Source organism: Macrobrachium nipponense, chromosome 22, assembly GCF_015104395.2.
Source record: "Macrobrachium nipponense isolate FS-2020 chromosome 22, ASM1510439v2, whole genome shotgun sequence".
Classification (NCBI taxonomy): domain Eukaryota; kingdom Metazoa; phylum Arthropoda; class Malacostraca; order Decapoda; family Palaemonidae; genus Macrobrachium; species Macrobrachium nipponense.
Genome location: NC_087213.1, coordinates 29,499,783 through 29,518,784, shown reverse-complemented (window position 1 = coordinate 29,518,784; position 19,002 = coordinate 29,499,783). Strand labels below are relative to the sequence as shown.

Sequence of the window (19,002 nt, the reverse complement as noted above, 5' to 3'; positions counted from 1 at the left end):
TCTCTCTCTCTCTACTCTCTCCCTCTCTCTCTCTCTCGTTTGCAGAAACGTTGTAATAATAATAATGAATAGTATTAGTAATAATGATGATAATAATACTGATAATAATAAAATTATTATTATTATTATTATTATTATTATTATTATTATTATTATTATTATTATTATTATTTTTATTATTGTTTGTTCGTTTTTTATCACAGTCCTCCAATTCGACCTGGTGTATTTATAGTGTGGGGTTCCGGGTTGCATCCTACCTCATTATTATTATTATTATTATTATTATTATTATTATGCTAACAGAAGTGAAAGAAAAGTGCACAAATACCAATGACATCTTAGAAAAATGTCTAATTATACTCTGTTTTTTTCCATCTGTCCATCCGCCTGTGGTGTTTTTGTATGGTAACACTGCGTCCCGGGCTTTAGATAGTTACATTCAGCTTACATTCAACGATTATAATAATATCCTATTTCAAATATTAACGGTGTAATTCGCATACAGTAAATTATTAAAACACTTTTCAGTTGCAAATGTACACCCCGATATCCTTTTATTTACCTAAAACTTACACACAGCGTAACTATCTAAAGCTCGGGACGCAGTGTTACCATACAAAAACACCACAGGCGAATGGACAGATGAAAAAAAAAACAGAGTATAGTCAAATGTCACAAATATAATAAAGCATTCTCTCTCCGTCTTGAGACGTTTTTTCATCCAATTTGACCTGTACAAGATCCGTGGACCTACTTTAATTTGTCCTATCGGTATATGGTATCTTGTGCATAATCAAAGTAAATCTTCACCTTTCCTATTTTTGGGAGGAAGCTGGCGAATATCCAATCAAGTTAATTGGTTTACATCAATTACTCCGAGTTTTCATTCACTCGTAGTCGCTTGAAGTTTCATTTCACACTCAAGTTACCTGATACTCTTTAAAATCAAGCTACGACACTTGAAAAAACTTTGGGTTTCGTATTCTTCCTTAATTTGTTACTGTTTTTTTTTTCTGCGTCGTGTGACACAATGACCCCAGTTTGAGAAGGTTTGCGTGTAACGGGAGGTGTTCGTCAGTTTCGTCATGCTCCCGGAGTTCTTGTTGCGAGGAACTGGCAGTGTTGCAAAATCACCTGTCAGGCTTTGTCAGTCATGATATCAGATTTATCGATGCTGGTGGTTTGCCAAGTCTAGCTACCAGGTTCGGGAGAGAGAGAGAGAGAGGGGAGAGAGAGAGAGAGAGAGAGAGAGAGAGAGAGAGAGAGAGAGGTTTTACTAATCAAGCTCTCTGAAACTATCGATTTGATAAGAGGCTTTCGCTTTTTCTTAGAAGAAAATTTTTATACAAAAAACAATTAATTCTACATAAACTCTATGGAAAATATTTATTTAAAAAAAAACAGTTGTCTTTGTGTTTTCTAAGGCAAATACATTTTCACTTAAGAACACTGGTATTTCAACGACAAACACCGCCACCGAAATTATACAATTATTTTGGGCGTTATTTTCCCTAAAAGTATTGAGATGTTATCAAATAAACCCTTGAATTAATGGCTACATATTCAGATTGAAATGATTAGACATTGCTGCTCGTGGTCTATGATTGCGCAACCCCATCGAGACATGTTTTAATTTCTCTGACACTTATTTGGGAGATATGTTCAGGCCCCCCCCCCCCCCCCCCCCTCTCTCTCTCTCTCTCTCTCTCTCTCTCTCTCTCTCTCTCTCTCTCTCTCTCAGCTGAGATGATGTGCTATGCCTGTGTTATCCTGTAGTCTATTTGTCTATTGTTCTTTGCCAGGAAGCTGTCCTCGAATGGTGCTCATGAAAAGCAAATATTATTCGCTGATTTCCGTGGCCTTTCAAACCTCATTTTATTATCTCTCTTAAAGCTTTCTCTTTGTGTGTCCAGTCGAGATAAGAAAATTGTTTCGCCTGTGATCAACGTAATGTACTCTTAATTCCACCACTATCATTTTTCGTGGCTTTATTTGTGATCATTATCCATTTGGCCTCAAGTAGCGCGATGAACGATGATTTTCCAAGCACTGGACGGAGAACTTGAAAATATGGCTTTGATTATTTGAAAATATCCTACATAAGTACATAAAAACTGACATTTCATTTCCTACGGGATGGACCCAACAGGGATTAGAGTCACTACCAGATACATAGTTACCTGCTAAGGCCAATAAATATGCACTGGAATCGAATTTTTAATTTTGGCTGGTGAGGCGATATTGGTAACTCATTAATATTACTAATCTAAGAACCAATTCTTATGGTGTTATTATTGGTAATATTTTAGTCGAAAATTCAGTAATATATCCTAAAATTCATTCAATATCAAGGGCAAAATTTCGAGGGGTTTTATCCCAGACGTTTGCGCGGTACGAATCCGAAATCTCTTAACTTCCCTCCTAGCACTTCCTTTCATTTAAAGGAAATTGCTTTCCTAACCTTGTTTGCGAAAAATAAAATTCAAAGAGATAGAAATTTTGCTTTTGCTAGATGTGAGTGGCGGCCGTTTTCACTCGTTCACTTGACGCTTGGTCGTATTTTCTTCAATTTCCTCTTTCGGAGCCACGAGAGAAAGGAGAGCGAAAGGAAAAAAAGTATGAAAGGCTCTTTTGTGTTAGAACGAGTTTCATTCAAGGGGTCCATTACCGCTTCGGGCGAAAGAGAGGCTGATCGCGATCGCAAACCGAACAAAAACAGAGAAAATTAGACGCTGTTTTCGTCTCAAGCTCTTTCTGGAGTTTCATTTAAGATTTTAGGATATATCAATGATGCTGTGACTAAAACATTGACCAAAATAACACTATAAATCATTGATTTTTAGATTGTTAATCTCAAGTACCAATAACGCCCATAAGCTAGAATTAACAGTTCGATCCTACGCAAGTATCATTGATTTAGGTCTTTTTTTTATGAAAAATCCGCTGCGCTTTATACATGTGGTAGTTACTCGATTCCAAAATTGATGTCAAAATAGGAATGCGTAAATTTAGTGCGCCTCTTGGAGGAAGCGAAGTATGAGAACTTGAAGATCTCTCTAATAAACATAAATAAATTCCAAGTTTCAGTAGTTAAAATGCTGAAGAAAATTGAAAGAGAAGACTCTTATAAATGAAATGTAAAGTTGAAGTTCTAATCCTAGGGAAACCACCAAAACTACAATATGCGTCAAGACACTTAAAATCAGTTAATTTTTTTTTTTTTTTTTTTTTTTTTGCCTCTAGAACCACGTCATTTCGTGATCATAAAACAAACAGAAAATTTATTATAAATCCTTAGTAGCTGTTCACATGGGCACTAGGAAACAATGAAACTGGCATCGAATTCTGATTAAAAATAAATTGAATGCAGTTTAAACAGTGAATTACGTATTTTGAAGTTACTGGAACCCTGCTGGGTCAATCTTGCCGGAAATGAAACATAGGCGATATGATGATAATAGTTTTACTTTTTTGTGTGGAATATTTGAAAGGAATGTGGCTGCACCGTAGATTTTCAGTGGATATTGCGAGATGATACCCTTAGGTGTGCGGTTTCATTCATTGTGTATGTGATTTCCTGAGGTTGCCTTATACTAAGTTACTGTTTTAGGTAGTGTTTTGATGGAATATTTCCGAAGTTACCTTTCGCTATGTTGCTCTGTATCTAGTAAGTGTTATGATTATATATAATATATATATATATATATATATATATATATATATAAATATATATATATATAGATATATATATATTTCTTGACGTAACTTAATACTAAATTGCTGACGCATGGTAATTTGTCCTGTTCTACTTATTGCTTTGGTGATATATTTTCTGAGACTGCCATACGATAAGTTGCTTTGTTTTAGCCAGTGTTTTGACAGTGCATTTCCTGGAGTTACCTTACAATGAATTGCTCTTTTAGTTAGTGTTTTTATGTTACATTTCCTGATATTGCTTCTCGTTAAGTTGCTTAGTTTTAGTAAGTGTTTTGATGGAGCCAGTGTAATAATATATATTCATTTCAAACTTATAATCTATTTTCTCCTTTTTATCGTCTCCCACAGCTCACACCGTACCAAAGTTTCCGTTAGTTATAGTTTTCTCTTCTCCCATATTTTCCCCTTAGATTTTGCAAAATATTAAAATTGGGAGGATAGGAATTCCTTGCGTTGGCATGGCATGCCGGAATCCTTCCCCTCTTTTACGCTAACTGGTAGTTAATTCCAGCCCATAAAGATCGAATTGCCAGATTCCACAATTCTTAATTCCATTCTCTTGATCAACTCTGACGATTTATTTCTCAAATGAAGAAGTAGGCTTATCCAGTAAAACTGATTGTTTGTGCTCCATGGTAATTATCATTTTAAGGGGAGTAATCCATTCGTTTTGTTTGGTAACTTCTACCGCAAAAGATGTGCTTTCTTCTTATAAGTTAATTATGTAGGTAGATATATTGTTCACGTACAAAGAGCGTCTGATTTTGAGAATAAAAATTAGGTCAAAGATTACTTAATGTTTTCTTTCAAAATGTCATTGTAGTGGGGTGGGGGCGGTGGGGGAGAGGAGGGGGTGGGCGGGGCATGTTTTTCTGTTGGTTTCAAATGTTAATTTTTGGCCATTGGTTGGACTGTGCTCTCGAAGGATTCAACTCACCAGAAAATTATGTCGTCATTTTTTTTTATGATTTCTTTATACAATTTTCTCAATTTCAAATTACGGCCGAACCGTTCTAAATAATTTTATTACATTATCCCAAAATACATTGTGTATGCAAAGAAGACACCCAATCTCTTGATAAAAGTAATATAATAATTAAGAAGAAACACCCCTTTCAACAACTCTGGTTTTTTTTCACCTTGAACTTGTACATACAGAGGTAATCTCATAGTTCAAAACATGTTTTATTTAGTTCTTTCGGTCCACCATCTGGCTGGTTTTGATCAGCTAATTTAGTATAGAACTTCAATGTTCATTAGTGTTATTCATAATTAGATGGAAGGACCCCCTCTTTTTCATTCTCTTCAATTCCTAAGAGTGCCTGATTGACATTATTGCACACTTCATTGGTCCTAGTTGAGGCCCTGCGACCGACTGGAACAGTTGGATGTGCAACTAGTCTTCTTGCACCCACATTTGATGAGGTGCGTAACTGCAGTTGGAGATGGAAGTTCCCCTGTTAGTACTGGTACTAGTCTATCCTCCTCTTCCTTCCACCCGTAGGTTGTTGCTGGTGGTAGCTGAGGGTGAGGAATGTCATCCAGGCGCCACACCCAATTACTCGCTTCTTGTTCCCCACACCAGTGACGACAAAGTATGTGTTCCTTCAAGAGCTGATGGTAACAGTGGATTGCAAGAACAAAAACGTCAGAGTCAGGTGACTGAATGGAGAGTTCTCTTGCTCCTCTTTGAACAGCATCCAGACTGTGCAGGATAAGTCTCGTGTAAGCTCCTTAGGAGCTGCAGAGATGTTGAACATCCATAGAGTTTAAGAGGACCTTTTGCCACGAAGTCGCTATGAACTTGGGTTTACCCTCAAAGTGGTGGAGAGCTTTCTTTGCAATATAAACTGTCAATTCATCTTTGGTTGCGGTACTGGATAGGAACTGCCTTGCTGACACCTTGCCAATTGGTGTATTGTCTGTGACATGATAAGCAGTTGCTTGCTTACCACCCTGGCGTCTCTCCCTTGCCTCTTTCAATGCAGTGGAAAGATCATAACGGTCAAAGACTAGAGGGAGCTCATCATTTTCTATGAACTTGCTTTCCAGTGTAGCTAAGAAGTGGTCAGCCCATTGAGCACATGTCTTGACTCAAGGTGGCTTACCCATTGCCTGGACAATTGTCATTCCATCAATTACAGTTGCCTTCCTTGGTGTCAAGGGAGCAGTGTCATTGGTGACATCCTCTGGCTGCAGATCAACAATAATTTTGTTTGTCAGGTCCTCAAACACAGCCATCAGTTTGCTTTTTGTCTGTGCATGGTAGAAGTTCACCACTCACAGTGAACAAGGCTCATGAGAGGGACCCATACTCATGCTGGCCAATGCTCTTCTTGAGGATCTGTGTGTTGAGCGTGCAACAATCAACATGTGGGCAAATAGTGATCTGTCGTCCTTGAGCTCCACTACCTGATTAGCCACTTTGTGTTTCACCGACTTCCATCCACTTTTTCATATCTTCAGTTGAACCTTCATTCTGGCTCAGACACTGACCTCATTCGCGTTGATGTGTTCCTCAGCAAAGTTGGCATACTTCTGCTGCCCAGTGTCTTCTTGGTTGTACACATCTTTCTACGCCTAAGCTTGCATCACAACCTTTGTGATGATGTCTTCACCCTCGTACTTCATAGGATTCATGGACGATATGAGCACACTCTTGAGTTGAGCTATGCTCTCTTCTTATTAAGCTATGTTCTCTTCTTATTAAGCTATGTTCTCTTCTTTTCTTGTTCAGACAGCCAGTGATAGGTCATGATGTTCCTGACGTGTAGTTGTTGTTGAGCCATCCATCACATGTGCTCCTTCAGGAAGCCTACTAAGCTCAGGAGCTGTAAGGAAGAATCTCTCCGTGTAATGCCCACGAGTCCTCTAGGGACTTTCATGATGCTATTGATTCACCGCAGGCACAGAACGTGATCTGGTTTTTGCTGACTACAAAGTTTATATCCATGAACCCTTGATGTATGTCTGCATCTGTGCTCTGAAGGGCTGTCATCCTTGTAAGGTAAAGTGGAACCGGCCTGACGTACTTCTGCTTACTATAAGCAAAGAAGTACTTACACAGAGCATCAAGGGACTACAGGTGCAGCTACCAGACCGTCACTAGTGGTATGAGTGAATTTTTGTATGAGTAATACCATCCTCATGTAGGTCCGTGCAAACTTGAAGAGTGAACTTTGTGATCGCTTCTTCTTTTCAAACTCGGCCATCCTTTTCAGTACCCTTCGAAAAGGAGAAACTTAGATCTCGGTATTGTATGCTGATTTGGACAGGCCGTGGCTGCAAAGTTCAAGAAGAACTTAGTTGTATGATCATAAACAGGATAAACCTATATTCTGTAATGAAGACACTGTTATTCATATTTAATATTTGTCAGAAACACTTTAGATAACATAATGTAACATTCTGGCACTTCAAACTCTGAAACAAAGAGGGATTAATACAGTACCTTGGGTCAGAAATGACCTTTCCAGCTTTGGCGTTGCATCAGGTTACTGAAGTTCCAATTACTTGAAGGTCCACAGAAAAAATAGCGACAACATTTTTCTACTTCCTGGCAATACTAAAAACACATTCATAATAGTTGCACAAAATTAACATTCAAAACCAACGGGAATCCCAATCTGTTACGTTGCCTCCCATCCCCCCCAACCCCACCCCACCTCCCCCGACTCCCTGTTGTAAAAAAAATCCTGCTAATCTTTATTAAGTTTTTGCTGATGTATCACCATAATATCTAGACACAATATTTCCGATAGTCTACAAGTGAGGAAACAGTGCCATGTTTTAAAAATTAACCTCTCTCTCTCTCTCTCTCTCTCTCTCTCTCTCTCTCTCTCTCTCTCTCTCTATGTCTGCATCAGTTTGTTTCCATTTACTTCGTCGTGTTTATCCCATTAGGACACCGGTTTTTCAGAGGACATGGTTTTGTGTAAGAAGGATTAATGGTTGTGAAGCAGCGCAACAAATGGCTATCATATATCCACAGATAGGAATCCCTTCCTCAAGGCCATGAATTAATTTTAATACCTGGAAAAGTGATAAATACCAGAAGTCCATAGTGTGAGTGCAACAGAGAAAGAAAGAAAGAAGGAGGGAAATGTACTTGATCTACAAAAATACTTTTGAAATCAGCTAAGAAAAAAGTGGTCAATACTTGTGGAACTAGGAAAGAAATAAAAAGTATAATATAGCAATGTATATATCATATGTAAATTATTGAACATAAATGTATATTATTGAACGAAGATGATACGGTACCATGCCTTTGAGATTGTATTCATCCATTCATAAGGCCCTGCCCCCACCACCCCCACACCCCCACCCATTCTCTCTACGGCAAAAGATGAATCAATTTATCGCTGTCTTGCGCAGGCCAGCGTAGTATGATTTAAGCAAAACCCTTCGTACAGCTGTTTTCTTTTTTGACTTATGACTTTATTTTCTTTATTCATATGTTTAGTTATTATTTACGTATAGATTTATTTATCTAATTTATTGATATATTCATTAAGCAAACTGGTTTATTTAGAAATTTATTTTTCTATGTATTCTATAATTATTTACTTATTTATAGTATGTATGTATGTATATATATATATATAGATATATCGTATATATATATATACGTATAAGATATATATATATATATATATATATATATATACCATATATATACGTATACTATATCCGTATATATATATATATATAAAATGTATACTATATATATATATATATTATATATTATATATATATATATATCCATACATATCTATATTCTATATCTGTTATCTATCTATTCGATCTATATATTATAAATATAATATTATATATATAAATATATTATATAAATATAAAAAATATTATCATACATATTAATACATTATATATATTATAATACACATATATATCCACATATATATATATATACATACATACGTAAATACATATATGTATATGTATATACATATACATATACATATACATATATATATATATATATATTTTATTACTATATATATATATATTATATATATATATATATGTGTGTGTGTGTGTGTGTGTGGTGTGTGTGTGTGTGTGTGTGTGTGTGTATGTGTGTATGGGCGTATTTTCTATTCATCTCGTTTTTTTTTCTTTTTATATATTAGTTGAAAATTTCAATGTACGGATGAATTTTTTTTTTCGGAACTTAGCCTTACTTCATGGCAGGGTACCATACGTACATTAAATCTCGACCTTCGAATGCATATCATCCTTTTGTCAATGAAAATAACTCGACTTCTGTCCTTATTCCCCAACAGGTGACTGGGTATCCTGTGGCTCAGGTCGGCAGGTGCACAGGTTCTTTTGGTGTGACGGGTGGCCTGACTGCACTGACAACCACGCAGATGAGCTTAACTGTAAGTATACAGCAGTTAGTTAACAGTATTCTGTTAAGTATATCTTAGTTTTACCAGACCAGTGAGCTGATTAACAGTTCTCCTAGGCCGGCCCGAAGAATTAGATATTTTTACATGGCTAGAAACCACTTGGTTACCTAGCAATGTGACCTACAGCTTATTGTGGGATCGATCGGAACCACATTATATCGTGAAAGGAATTTCTATCACCTGAACTAAATTCCTCTGGTTACGCGTTGGCCGAGCCGAGAATCGAACTTCGGACCACCGGATTGGTAGCCGAGCGCGAAAACCACTCGTCCAACGAGAAACTGACAGTATTCTGTAGGAACAGTCGGTCAGAGGGAATGAGACTTAGACGTTTTATGTGCACGGTGATAGGTTTGAATCAAAGAAGGAAGATCATTCTGCGAGTAAAGTTTCAACAAGACTGCCTTTCGCCACTGGTTAAAAACAGTTCTGGACTAATTTAAAGAAATCTCTCTCTCTCTCTCTCTCTCTCTCTCTCTCTCTCTCTCTCTTTGTTAGATACTTATAGAGTTCATATATATATATATATATATATATATATATATTATATATATATATATATATATATATATATATGCATACATGATTGGTAAAAATGTTCTGTTACAACAGAATTCCATCTAATAAAAGGAGCCCATAAAAACACAAAAATATAGAGAGAATAGTACTATATTTCAGAGACTGCAGTCTCTGAAATATAGTACTATTCTCTCTATATTTTGGTGTTTTTATAGGCTCCTTTTATTAGATATACATACATATATATTAGGGCTGTTGCCTGGTATAATAAGGCGCCCTATGAGGTAATGTTAGACTTGCGATAATCTTACGCTAAGTCGGTTGGTATTGCACTTCCATATTCATTGGAGTGTCTTGGGGTTTGTAGATCACTTACGAAGTCGGTATTATCTTCTTTGGTTATGACGACGATGTATTAAACTCATGATGATTCGGCAATGATGTGAGGTTCTTAGTAGAAAACACGAAGTATAAAAATACTTATATTCTCTGAGATTACATGGTGAAGATCAAGTAGGATTGTACAGGTCTTCTAATGACGATAGCTTGATCGCTTCTGCCAATGATGATGGCTAATTCTGTTCTGTTCCGTTCTACATGATAAAGCTTAGGTAAAGAGGTACAGGTCTGCCAATGATGATGGCTAACTCTATTCTGACCACCATCTTGGTTACAAATCATAAAGGAAGCAGACAGTAGCTCGAACATACGAACATACAATCAGATGACATAGTTACTATTCACGTAGGCCGCTTGAGCTATAGGTCACGGTGTTTGTCTCAAGCAGGAAGCTTGGACTAAAGTTTATAAACAAATGAATGACTACAGGTGACGGCACGTCAACTTAGCCTACTTGTATGTATCTGTCATCTTTATCGTCTCTGGTCTGATCACATTCCTGCAAGCAATCTGGTTGACCTCTTTAGTTTTAGTCTTTTATATATATGGAATAACATTCCATATTTTTATTATGTAATCACTTACATAAAAGCTTGGTCAGCTACCAAAACCAAACACTGAATATTACTCAAGCTTGACTTGCATTTGACTTATAGGAGTATGATACAGACACTATGTGAATATATATAGATAAATAGAAAATACTTATAAGTAAAAAAAAAATTCATGGTGTACACAAATACAGATTCAAGTAATAAGATGTAAAGCATAATGATATTGGTAAATAATAGTGATCACGTGATATATACTGATACAGTTTTTCACTTCATGTCATTAAGATACATATGCTACAGAAAATACTAATGTACTCTGATAATCGCATAGAATAAAGATTAACATGATAAAAATCATATTTTAACTGATAAAAATTTCATATATGAATTGATAAAAATTATTGTTTATGCTGATTGATTCGTTGATTTTTATGCTAACTGTTATATATCTGCAGTTATTGGTAAGATAAAAGGTAACAGATTGATTATAGGCTACCTGATTTATTTATACATATGTATATGGATTCATATAATTATGATTAATATATGTGCATTTTAAATAGATTCCTATTGCGTACACGCAAAGATATATTTCGACTCTGTTATTTATGATCATTTATATATAGGATACATGATACTTTATATATAGGATACATGACCGAGGTTATACTACTACACATTTAACTAGCGTTCGAACAACTTTTCATCCATTACACAGTTCCAGACAACCACCTATAGCCAAATGAAATGGCCAATTCCAAATGGTTAAAACAAGGGGAAAATTTGCCTGGGCGGGGTCCAACGTTCTATTTTGCGCTCATACTTGTTCTCTGCATCCTAAGCCACACGAATACGTTCGCGATGAATAAAATCACCCTCAGCATGAGTCCTTCGCCAGCAACGTAGAGTTGAATATCCTTCTGGTCGTAATTGTCGGAAGTATGTCCCTTTTATAGTCGATTTCCGACAGCCGCCGGAGCGTTCCGCATTAAAACGAGATTAACGACGGGATACGGGTGTCGGTCAAAGAAGTCCTCGCGATAAGTTTGTTCACTTATGATGGTGCTTATTCCTTTCACATTGTAGGTGGTTGTTACTTGACTGCCGTCGTCCGCAGCGACGAACGATTTTTTGAAGTTGCGATGTGAAACTCTCGTACTGCAGGATACTGTAACCAGGTTCCATTAATCAGCCTGCAAGTGAAATTATACTTGTCACAAGGGCAAAATGAATTCAGACAACATCAAATACGGGAAGGAGAATTCATTAAGAACAGACTTAACCCACATGAATTCGCTGATATTTTATGGAATTCAAAAGAGTCAGCTGTACAAACTTTTTTATCCATGGCATTAACAATGAGTGAACCTATCCAGGTCTATGATGACTGTAAAAATATCCATAATTATAAAAAATAAACAGATATCAATACGAATCCCAAAGAAAATTCGATATTACTGGTAGTAAGTTACTAGACAAAGAAGTGTGAAACGGAGTTGTTTGTAAGATTGCCAGGCAACATAAGAGTCAAAGAGAATATTAATTATGATTCTGTATTTCTCTATGCTTACTGAAATTAAGTTGTGATAAAATCCGATCCTATGTGCCCCTAACAAAAGGTTCATATTCAATTTTCTCGCGCGCATCCTCTGAGGTTAATTTTTAAACTTTATTAATAGGCAGGTGATGCAACGAAAGAACCCACTATGTAACTAATTTCTATATAAACTTTGGGTTTTTCAAGAAAATGTGACATTTTCCCATGAATGTGATTTACTTGAATTGTCATAGGCTAATGTTGCAAGTAAATTTTTCATATACATGACTTGATACTTCTAAATGTTCGTTTACCAATGTCGTAAGCTGATTTATTGATTCTAATTGTCTATGAGGTTCAGAAAAAATTAATTCATTTTGAGGTTATAGAAATTCTATTTGCTTATTTTGTTCATTAATTTTAAAACGGATAAGAATAGGTTATGGCTATGTCATGTCATCGTGACCCATGAACCACATGTGAAGTTCATGAGCTAAGCATTCCTCTCTCCAGTCAACCTGCTTTGCAAGCGCGAGACGACACACACAGATGAAGCCTGTGCAAGCAGATATTTGAGGTATAAAGGAAATAATGCTGATACGGCAAACGCGACAGACCTTCTTGAACTGATGACATCGTCACCAGCTTAAGAGTTACGTTACTTGCTGTAATTAAATACGACTTTAGTATAAATTGGGTATTTTTTGTTTTAATACTCGACCCACACGAGAAGAATGTCTGAAAAAAAAACAGTACCAAAATTGAACAGTATATTAGTTTCATGTTGGAAATCTGCATAATTGCAAATAAATGTAATTATGTTAAATTAGATATTCCTTATTCAAACTAATGAAAAAAGGTTTCCATACAAATTCTATATTTATTATTTGCCCTGTAAGATTATTTGCATAGATATACATTTTCACTTCTAGACTTCCTGACTTTAAAATCTATTTTATTTTATTTTATTTTATTTATTTATTTTTTTTTTTTTCATTGACTACGAATATAAATCACCGGGACAGACAATATGTCAGTAGGTTTTGATATGTGTTTGAACTTTTAGCTTATTTGTCATTACTAAAGCGTTAAGTTAGAGTTCAAATCTTTACGCATATTTATTTGGATATTTAATTAACCTATGGTTACGTTTTGCTTATTGTTTTATCGTGATTCCTTTTTTATTATAATTTGTAACCCTTCCGACTTCTTACGGAGTGTATTATATTGACTCCACTTGTATCCATATTTATTTGATTTTTTATATTTATTTATTTATATATTTTTTTATATATATTTGATAAATTAATGGTTGGCTTGAATATGTGGAAAAGTGTTCTAGCGGCGTACCATATAAGGCTACTTGCGGTATCATTTCTACAGATACAAGATATGAATGATAAAGGTATTTAAAACCACGAGAACCGCTATAATGTCCAGCGGATGCCAATATCACGAATGTAACTCGTAAGACATTGACACTTTTTTATTTATCCGTTATTCTACCAAACCGATTGACCTCTGGGTGATAAAATATATATTAATTGGTTTTCTTAATGGAAAGGAATTCACACAACGAGTTAAGGAGATTATTGATTTACACCACCCGAATCAGATTATCATGTGTTGAATTCCATGTTTACTGATTTAGCACTCATAAATATTCCTAGCGCACTCAATTGCGGTGGTTTTGTTTTTAGTGCATTATTCTATATAACGTGTCAAGGGGAATATTAACACTAAGAAGTGTTTATTTCCTCTGTCAGACTCGTAACTCTGTTAATGATTCTACGTGTATTCTTTCATTGATTGATTTGGCACGAGATAAGCCCTTAAACTGACAGGTGTCTTAGTGTATCCCTTGTTTTCATGACACGTTTTACAATTAGTTATGTGCTTTTTATATCTGTAAGCATTGTAGGCCAGTAAAACAGTGATTTGGCTTTCTGTGACATAATAGAGAACCCTGGATGACGGAATGCAACCAGTTTAGGACGATTGGTATGAAAGAGATTATTACTACTACCTGGTCGTTAGACACCTGCTGTGTTCTTCGGGTTTTCCTCGTCACGGACCTACATATAATATTACATTTGATTACATAATTCTGATACACATACTTTAAATATACTTTTGCTTTAGGGTTTCCGTTCGAAGTGTTTATTGTTTTGCTTATTGCTGCTGACCCTGTTTCCGTTCGAAGTGTTTATTGTTTTGCTTATCGCTGTTGACTCTTGCTTTGTTCAGTTTGTAACAGTTCTGCGCTCCGACCCAGATATTCAATGCTCGCGATCTCTTGGGTTAATGAATTTTCTTGTTTAGATACGGTTTTAACAATAGGCACGGATGTTTCTATATCTTTTAGTCCAATTAATGGTTCTTTGCAGTATGGTGCGGGATTGCGGGATAAATGCGTCAGCTATGATATTTGCTTTCCCAGGTAGATATCTTAACTTGGCTCCAAAGACCTGAATGATCATTTGCCACCGAGTTCTTTTGGGACTGTGATTAAAGCCTTTGAAAAACTCGGTAAGTGACTTATGGTCAGTAAGGTTTTTTTAACAGGATAGCCGTATATTATGAACTTAAAATGTACTATTGAGTTAACGATACCTAGCCCTTCATTGCCTATTACTGCATATTTACTTTCAGAGGGCTTTAGTTTACGTGAATAAAAAGCTATAGGAAGAACTGTTTATCATATTGCTGAAGTAGTATCCCTCTTACCCCTTGGTCTGAGGCGTCTGTTGCAATAAAAAGAAAATTCCTTATTTAAATCAGGGATTTTTAAGTTAGGTGAGCTGCATTATTCCGCTTTTAAGATATCGAACGCCTGTTGATGCTTTTCAGACCATAATAAATCTACGCCCTTCTTCGTAAGATCTGTTAAAGGAGCTGTCATGATTGAAGAGTTACATATTTACATACGATTGTAATACCCACTACAGCGCAAAAGTGCTGTATCCCCCTTTTACGTTAATAGGTACCGGAAGTTATGAATAGCCGACACCTTACCATGGACTACTTTAAGACCTTGACTAGACACATAAAACCTAGATAAACATGTTCGGTTTTTAAAAACTCACATTTAGATATTTTACTCTGAGATTATTTGTCTTTGTCTCTGTAGCACTAGCTCTAGTTTATGTGAATGTACTTCTAAGGTATTTAGAAAAGATTATAAGACCAACCATATAAGCATGTAGGGTATCCCCTAAAAGTCTCCAAACACTATAGTGTAATTGGGGTGCAACGTAAGCCGGAGGCATACGTAAAAATTGATAATGTCCCCTGAGTGTGCTGAAAAAGGTGTATGAGGTACAATCACTTAGGTAATGGTATCTGGTAAAAGCCTTTAAGTAAGTCCAAGCTGGTGAAAAGTTTATTCTAACCTAACAGAGATAAAATGTCGTCGGTACATGGCACTGGAAACTCTCGGGAGTTGTTTCCTTCTTTAAGCGACAGAAATCTACGCAGATACGCCAAGTCCAATCTTTTATGGCATGACGTTTGAGGGAAAAATTATATGGGCCTATTTGATTTCCTAATGACTCCTATTACTAACATTTTTCAACTTCGTCATTTATCTCTATTTTGAAATTTCATTGGGAGTCTATGCGAAGGTACGTATATAGCTTTATGTTTGTCCTTAGACCGTATTTTGTTTTCAATGACATCCGTTTTTCTCCCAGAGATCACTCGCTAGTGGAGAAACTTCCTGGTATTCAGATAAAAGAAAAAATTCTGCTGAATCACCTCTGCTTGAATGACTTTACGGATATTACTTTAGATAGAGTATAAGAGAGATTCATCTACGACTGGTCTGGCGTGATTAAAAATTAGCAACAATAAAAAAAATGCGATATTTATATGTATAGGTTTTGTGGATTACTAGATTAACTTGTTGCTGTGAGTCAACTGTGTATAGGGCTTTGTTCGCGGAAATCGTTATATTTCAGAGTGTCAGGAAGGATTAAAATTTCATTTCCCAGCAAGGTCTTTTTACACGCACTAAGACATTCGAGGGTGCATGCTTCTCGAGATTTTGCGTGCACACTGCGACTGCGGTTGTGGGAGAATTCTGTTGGGTCGTTGAACAATATCGCGATTTATGAGACAAATGATTTGTTCTTCTATATAAGTTATTATTTGATTAACTGTCTCTTTTTTGTTCAAACGGGTTTTAATATGTTTGAAGGTTTATAGAATTGTCCTTTGATAAACACGCCTTATTTTGCAGGAGGTAAGATAATATTTTGTATACCCCTAGATGGATATCTAACAATTACACTAGATACAGATCAATGTTTTTTTATAACTATAGAGGTATCTGTACGCGCTCGCTTATCCGGACTTCTCATTAGGGAAGTTCGAACAACAGACGGTGAGTCCGTAAATACAGGATATTACGTGTACTAAAGGAATAAAACAAGATATTCTAATTTTTACGGAGCGTACAGTCGGGGCTTAATCCACCACTACTTATAATAACTTATGTATTAAAAAAAACGAGAACCTGCTCTGATTACTTGATATGGTCGTGTGATGCATAGGGAAATTCCTTTTTAATTTTTTCAACATCGCTCTCCCTTTCCGCTGAAGTCACTTATGTGAAATGTCCTATGCTTTGAACACTCGGCAGATTTAACTGACCCTGACCGCTTGACTAGATGACACAGTACCCGAGTTTGCTTAAGCACGATTTGTTTTTTTCTGTATTCTAGGGCTACTGTTTACCATCGGCAACGTATTGTGTGTTTTTAGCATTCTGTTATTGGTTACGTATAAAGCAACGAACGTATGAATGACGAACTGTTAGGAATTGAGCGATTACTATTAAGACAAGTTATCTCTACTGCATTCAATATTAACTGTTTGTACTTGCTGTTGTTTACTTCATTCTTTGCTAAAATTTGAAATAGTGAGGGATCCTGGTCAGCGCATTTAGCCTAATGAAAGTTTTTTATAGACATGTTATTCCTTGCAATCCAGCCGTATTTTTTAAAGTTGAGTCATTGAGGTTCGATATTTTATGCGTATAACTCAAAATAACTCAAGGCTAAAACTGCGATCGGGACTTTGCAAAGGAGCATTTATTGTCATGACCCGAAATAGTGTTACCTCTAATTCATCTAGATTTGTACGGGTGTTCCACTTGTTTTTGTGTGTTTTCTAATCACTACGGTGCCTAACGACCCTATCCATGCATCTGTATAAATACAGACGTCTACTGTGTAAACGCATATTCACTGTTTAATATGATTTGTTACGTAAAGGATTAATAATCACCCAAAATGATAAAATTAACACAGTATATGATTATGATATTTCAGTAGAACTTCTGGAAACAGAAACTCAAAGATAAAAAACTCGCAGTAGCGAAATCTCAATGATGTAGATAATTTCTGTAAAAAAGTAAGATTAAGAATGTCTCGTAACTTCAGCCAAAGGAATAACGAAATTCGACCTGCAAAGGAAACACTCAGTTACTCCAAATGAATAAAAAATTGTACTTAGCTTGCTTTTGTTGGAAGTCACGGTGTTCCGATAACGACACACGGCCTTGGTCCTCCTTCTGTTTTTAGCGGATGACCTGGTTTGGCTTCAGTTTTCCCCGTGCGCGTTGTTTGGATGATTCGAGCCCTTGAAGATCCGATGCTGCAGACGCGTTCGGTTTGTTTCTTGAAGTGCCAGAAACTCTCAATAACGATGTTTTCTTGAATGATTCTAATGAGAGACGAAGCTTGCGTTGCCGTAGGAAAAAGACACGTCGGGTTTGTTTCTTGAAGTTGTTCACTACTGAAATTGCTCACTAAACGATGATACTAAGTTGCTTGAAGAATCTCTTGCTTTCGTCGTCGTTGACTTCTGATGATACTTTATTCATTATTCTGGTTTTTCTTCGGAAGACGTTGTAGAGTTCTTGTTGTTTTCTGAAGTCGCTCACTAAACGATGATACTAAGTTGCTTGAAGAATCTCTTGCTTTCGTGGTCGTTGACTTCTGATGATACTTTGTTCATTATTCTGGTTTTTCTTCGGAAGACGTTGTAGAGTTCTTCTGGTAATCTGCCACCAATATTAGGGCTGTTGCCTCGTATAATAAGGCGCCCTATGAGGTAATGTTAGACTTGCGATAATCTTACGCTAAGTCGGTTGGTATTGCACTTCCATATTCATTGGAGTGTCTTGGGGTTTGTAGATCACTTACGAAGTCGGTATTATCTTCTTTGGTTATGACGACGATGTATTAAACTCATGATGATTCGGCAATGATGTGAGGTTCTTAGTAGAAAACACGAAGTATAAAAAATACTTATATTCTCTGAGATTACATGGTGAAGATCAAGTAGGATTGTACAGGTCTTCTAATGACGATAGCTTGATCGCTTCTGCCAATGATGATGGCTAATTCTGTTCTGTTCCGTTCTACATGATAAAGCTTAGGTAAAGAGGTACAGGTCTGCCAATGATGATGGCTAACTCTATTCTGACCACCATCTTGGTTACAAATCATAAAGGAAGCAGACAGTAGCTCGAACATACGAACATACAATCAGATGACATAGTTACTAATCACGTAGGCCGCTTGAGCTATAGGTCACGGTGTTTGTCTCAAGCAGGAGGCTTGGACTAAAGTTTATAAACAAATGAATGACTACAGGTGACGGCACGTCAACTTAGCCTACTTGTATGTATCTGTCATCTTTATCGTCTCTGGTCTGATCACATTCCTGCAAGCAATCTGGTTGACCTCTTTAGTTTTAGTCTTTTATATATATGGAATAACATTCCATATTTTTATTTGTAATCATTTTTATTATGTAATCACTACATATATAT

At 36.2% G+C, this 19,002-nt stretch overlaps 1 protein-coding gene across 1 annotated transcript in view; it reads left to right on the top strand.

Annotated features, from left to right (window-relative positions):
• Positions 1 to 19,002, top strand: part of LOC135198562 (G-protein coupled receptor GRL101-like) — a 125,667-nt gene that overhangs the window by 36,395 nt on the left and 70,270 nt on the right. Inside the window, exon 6 of the mRNA XM_064226262.1 lies at positions 9,024 to 9,122. Coding sequence (XP_064082332.1) covers positions 9,024 to 9,122 — 99 coding nt within the window. The remainder of the gene's footprint in view (positions 1 to 9,023; positions 9,123 to 19,002) is intronic.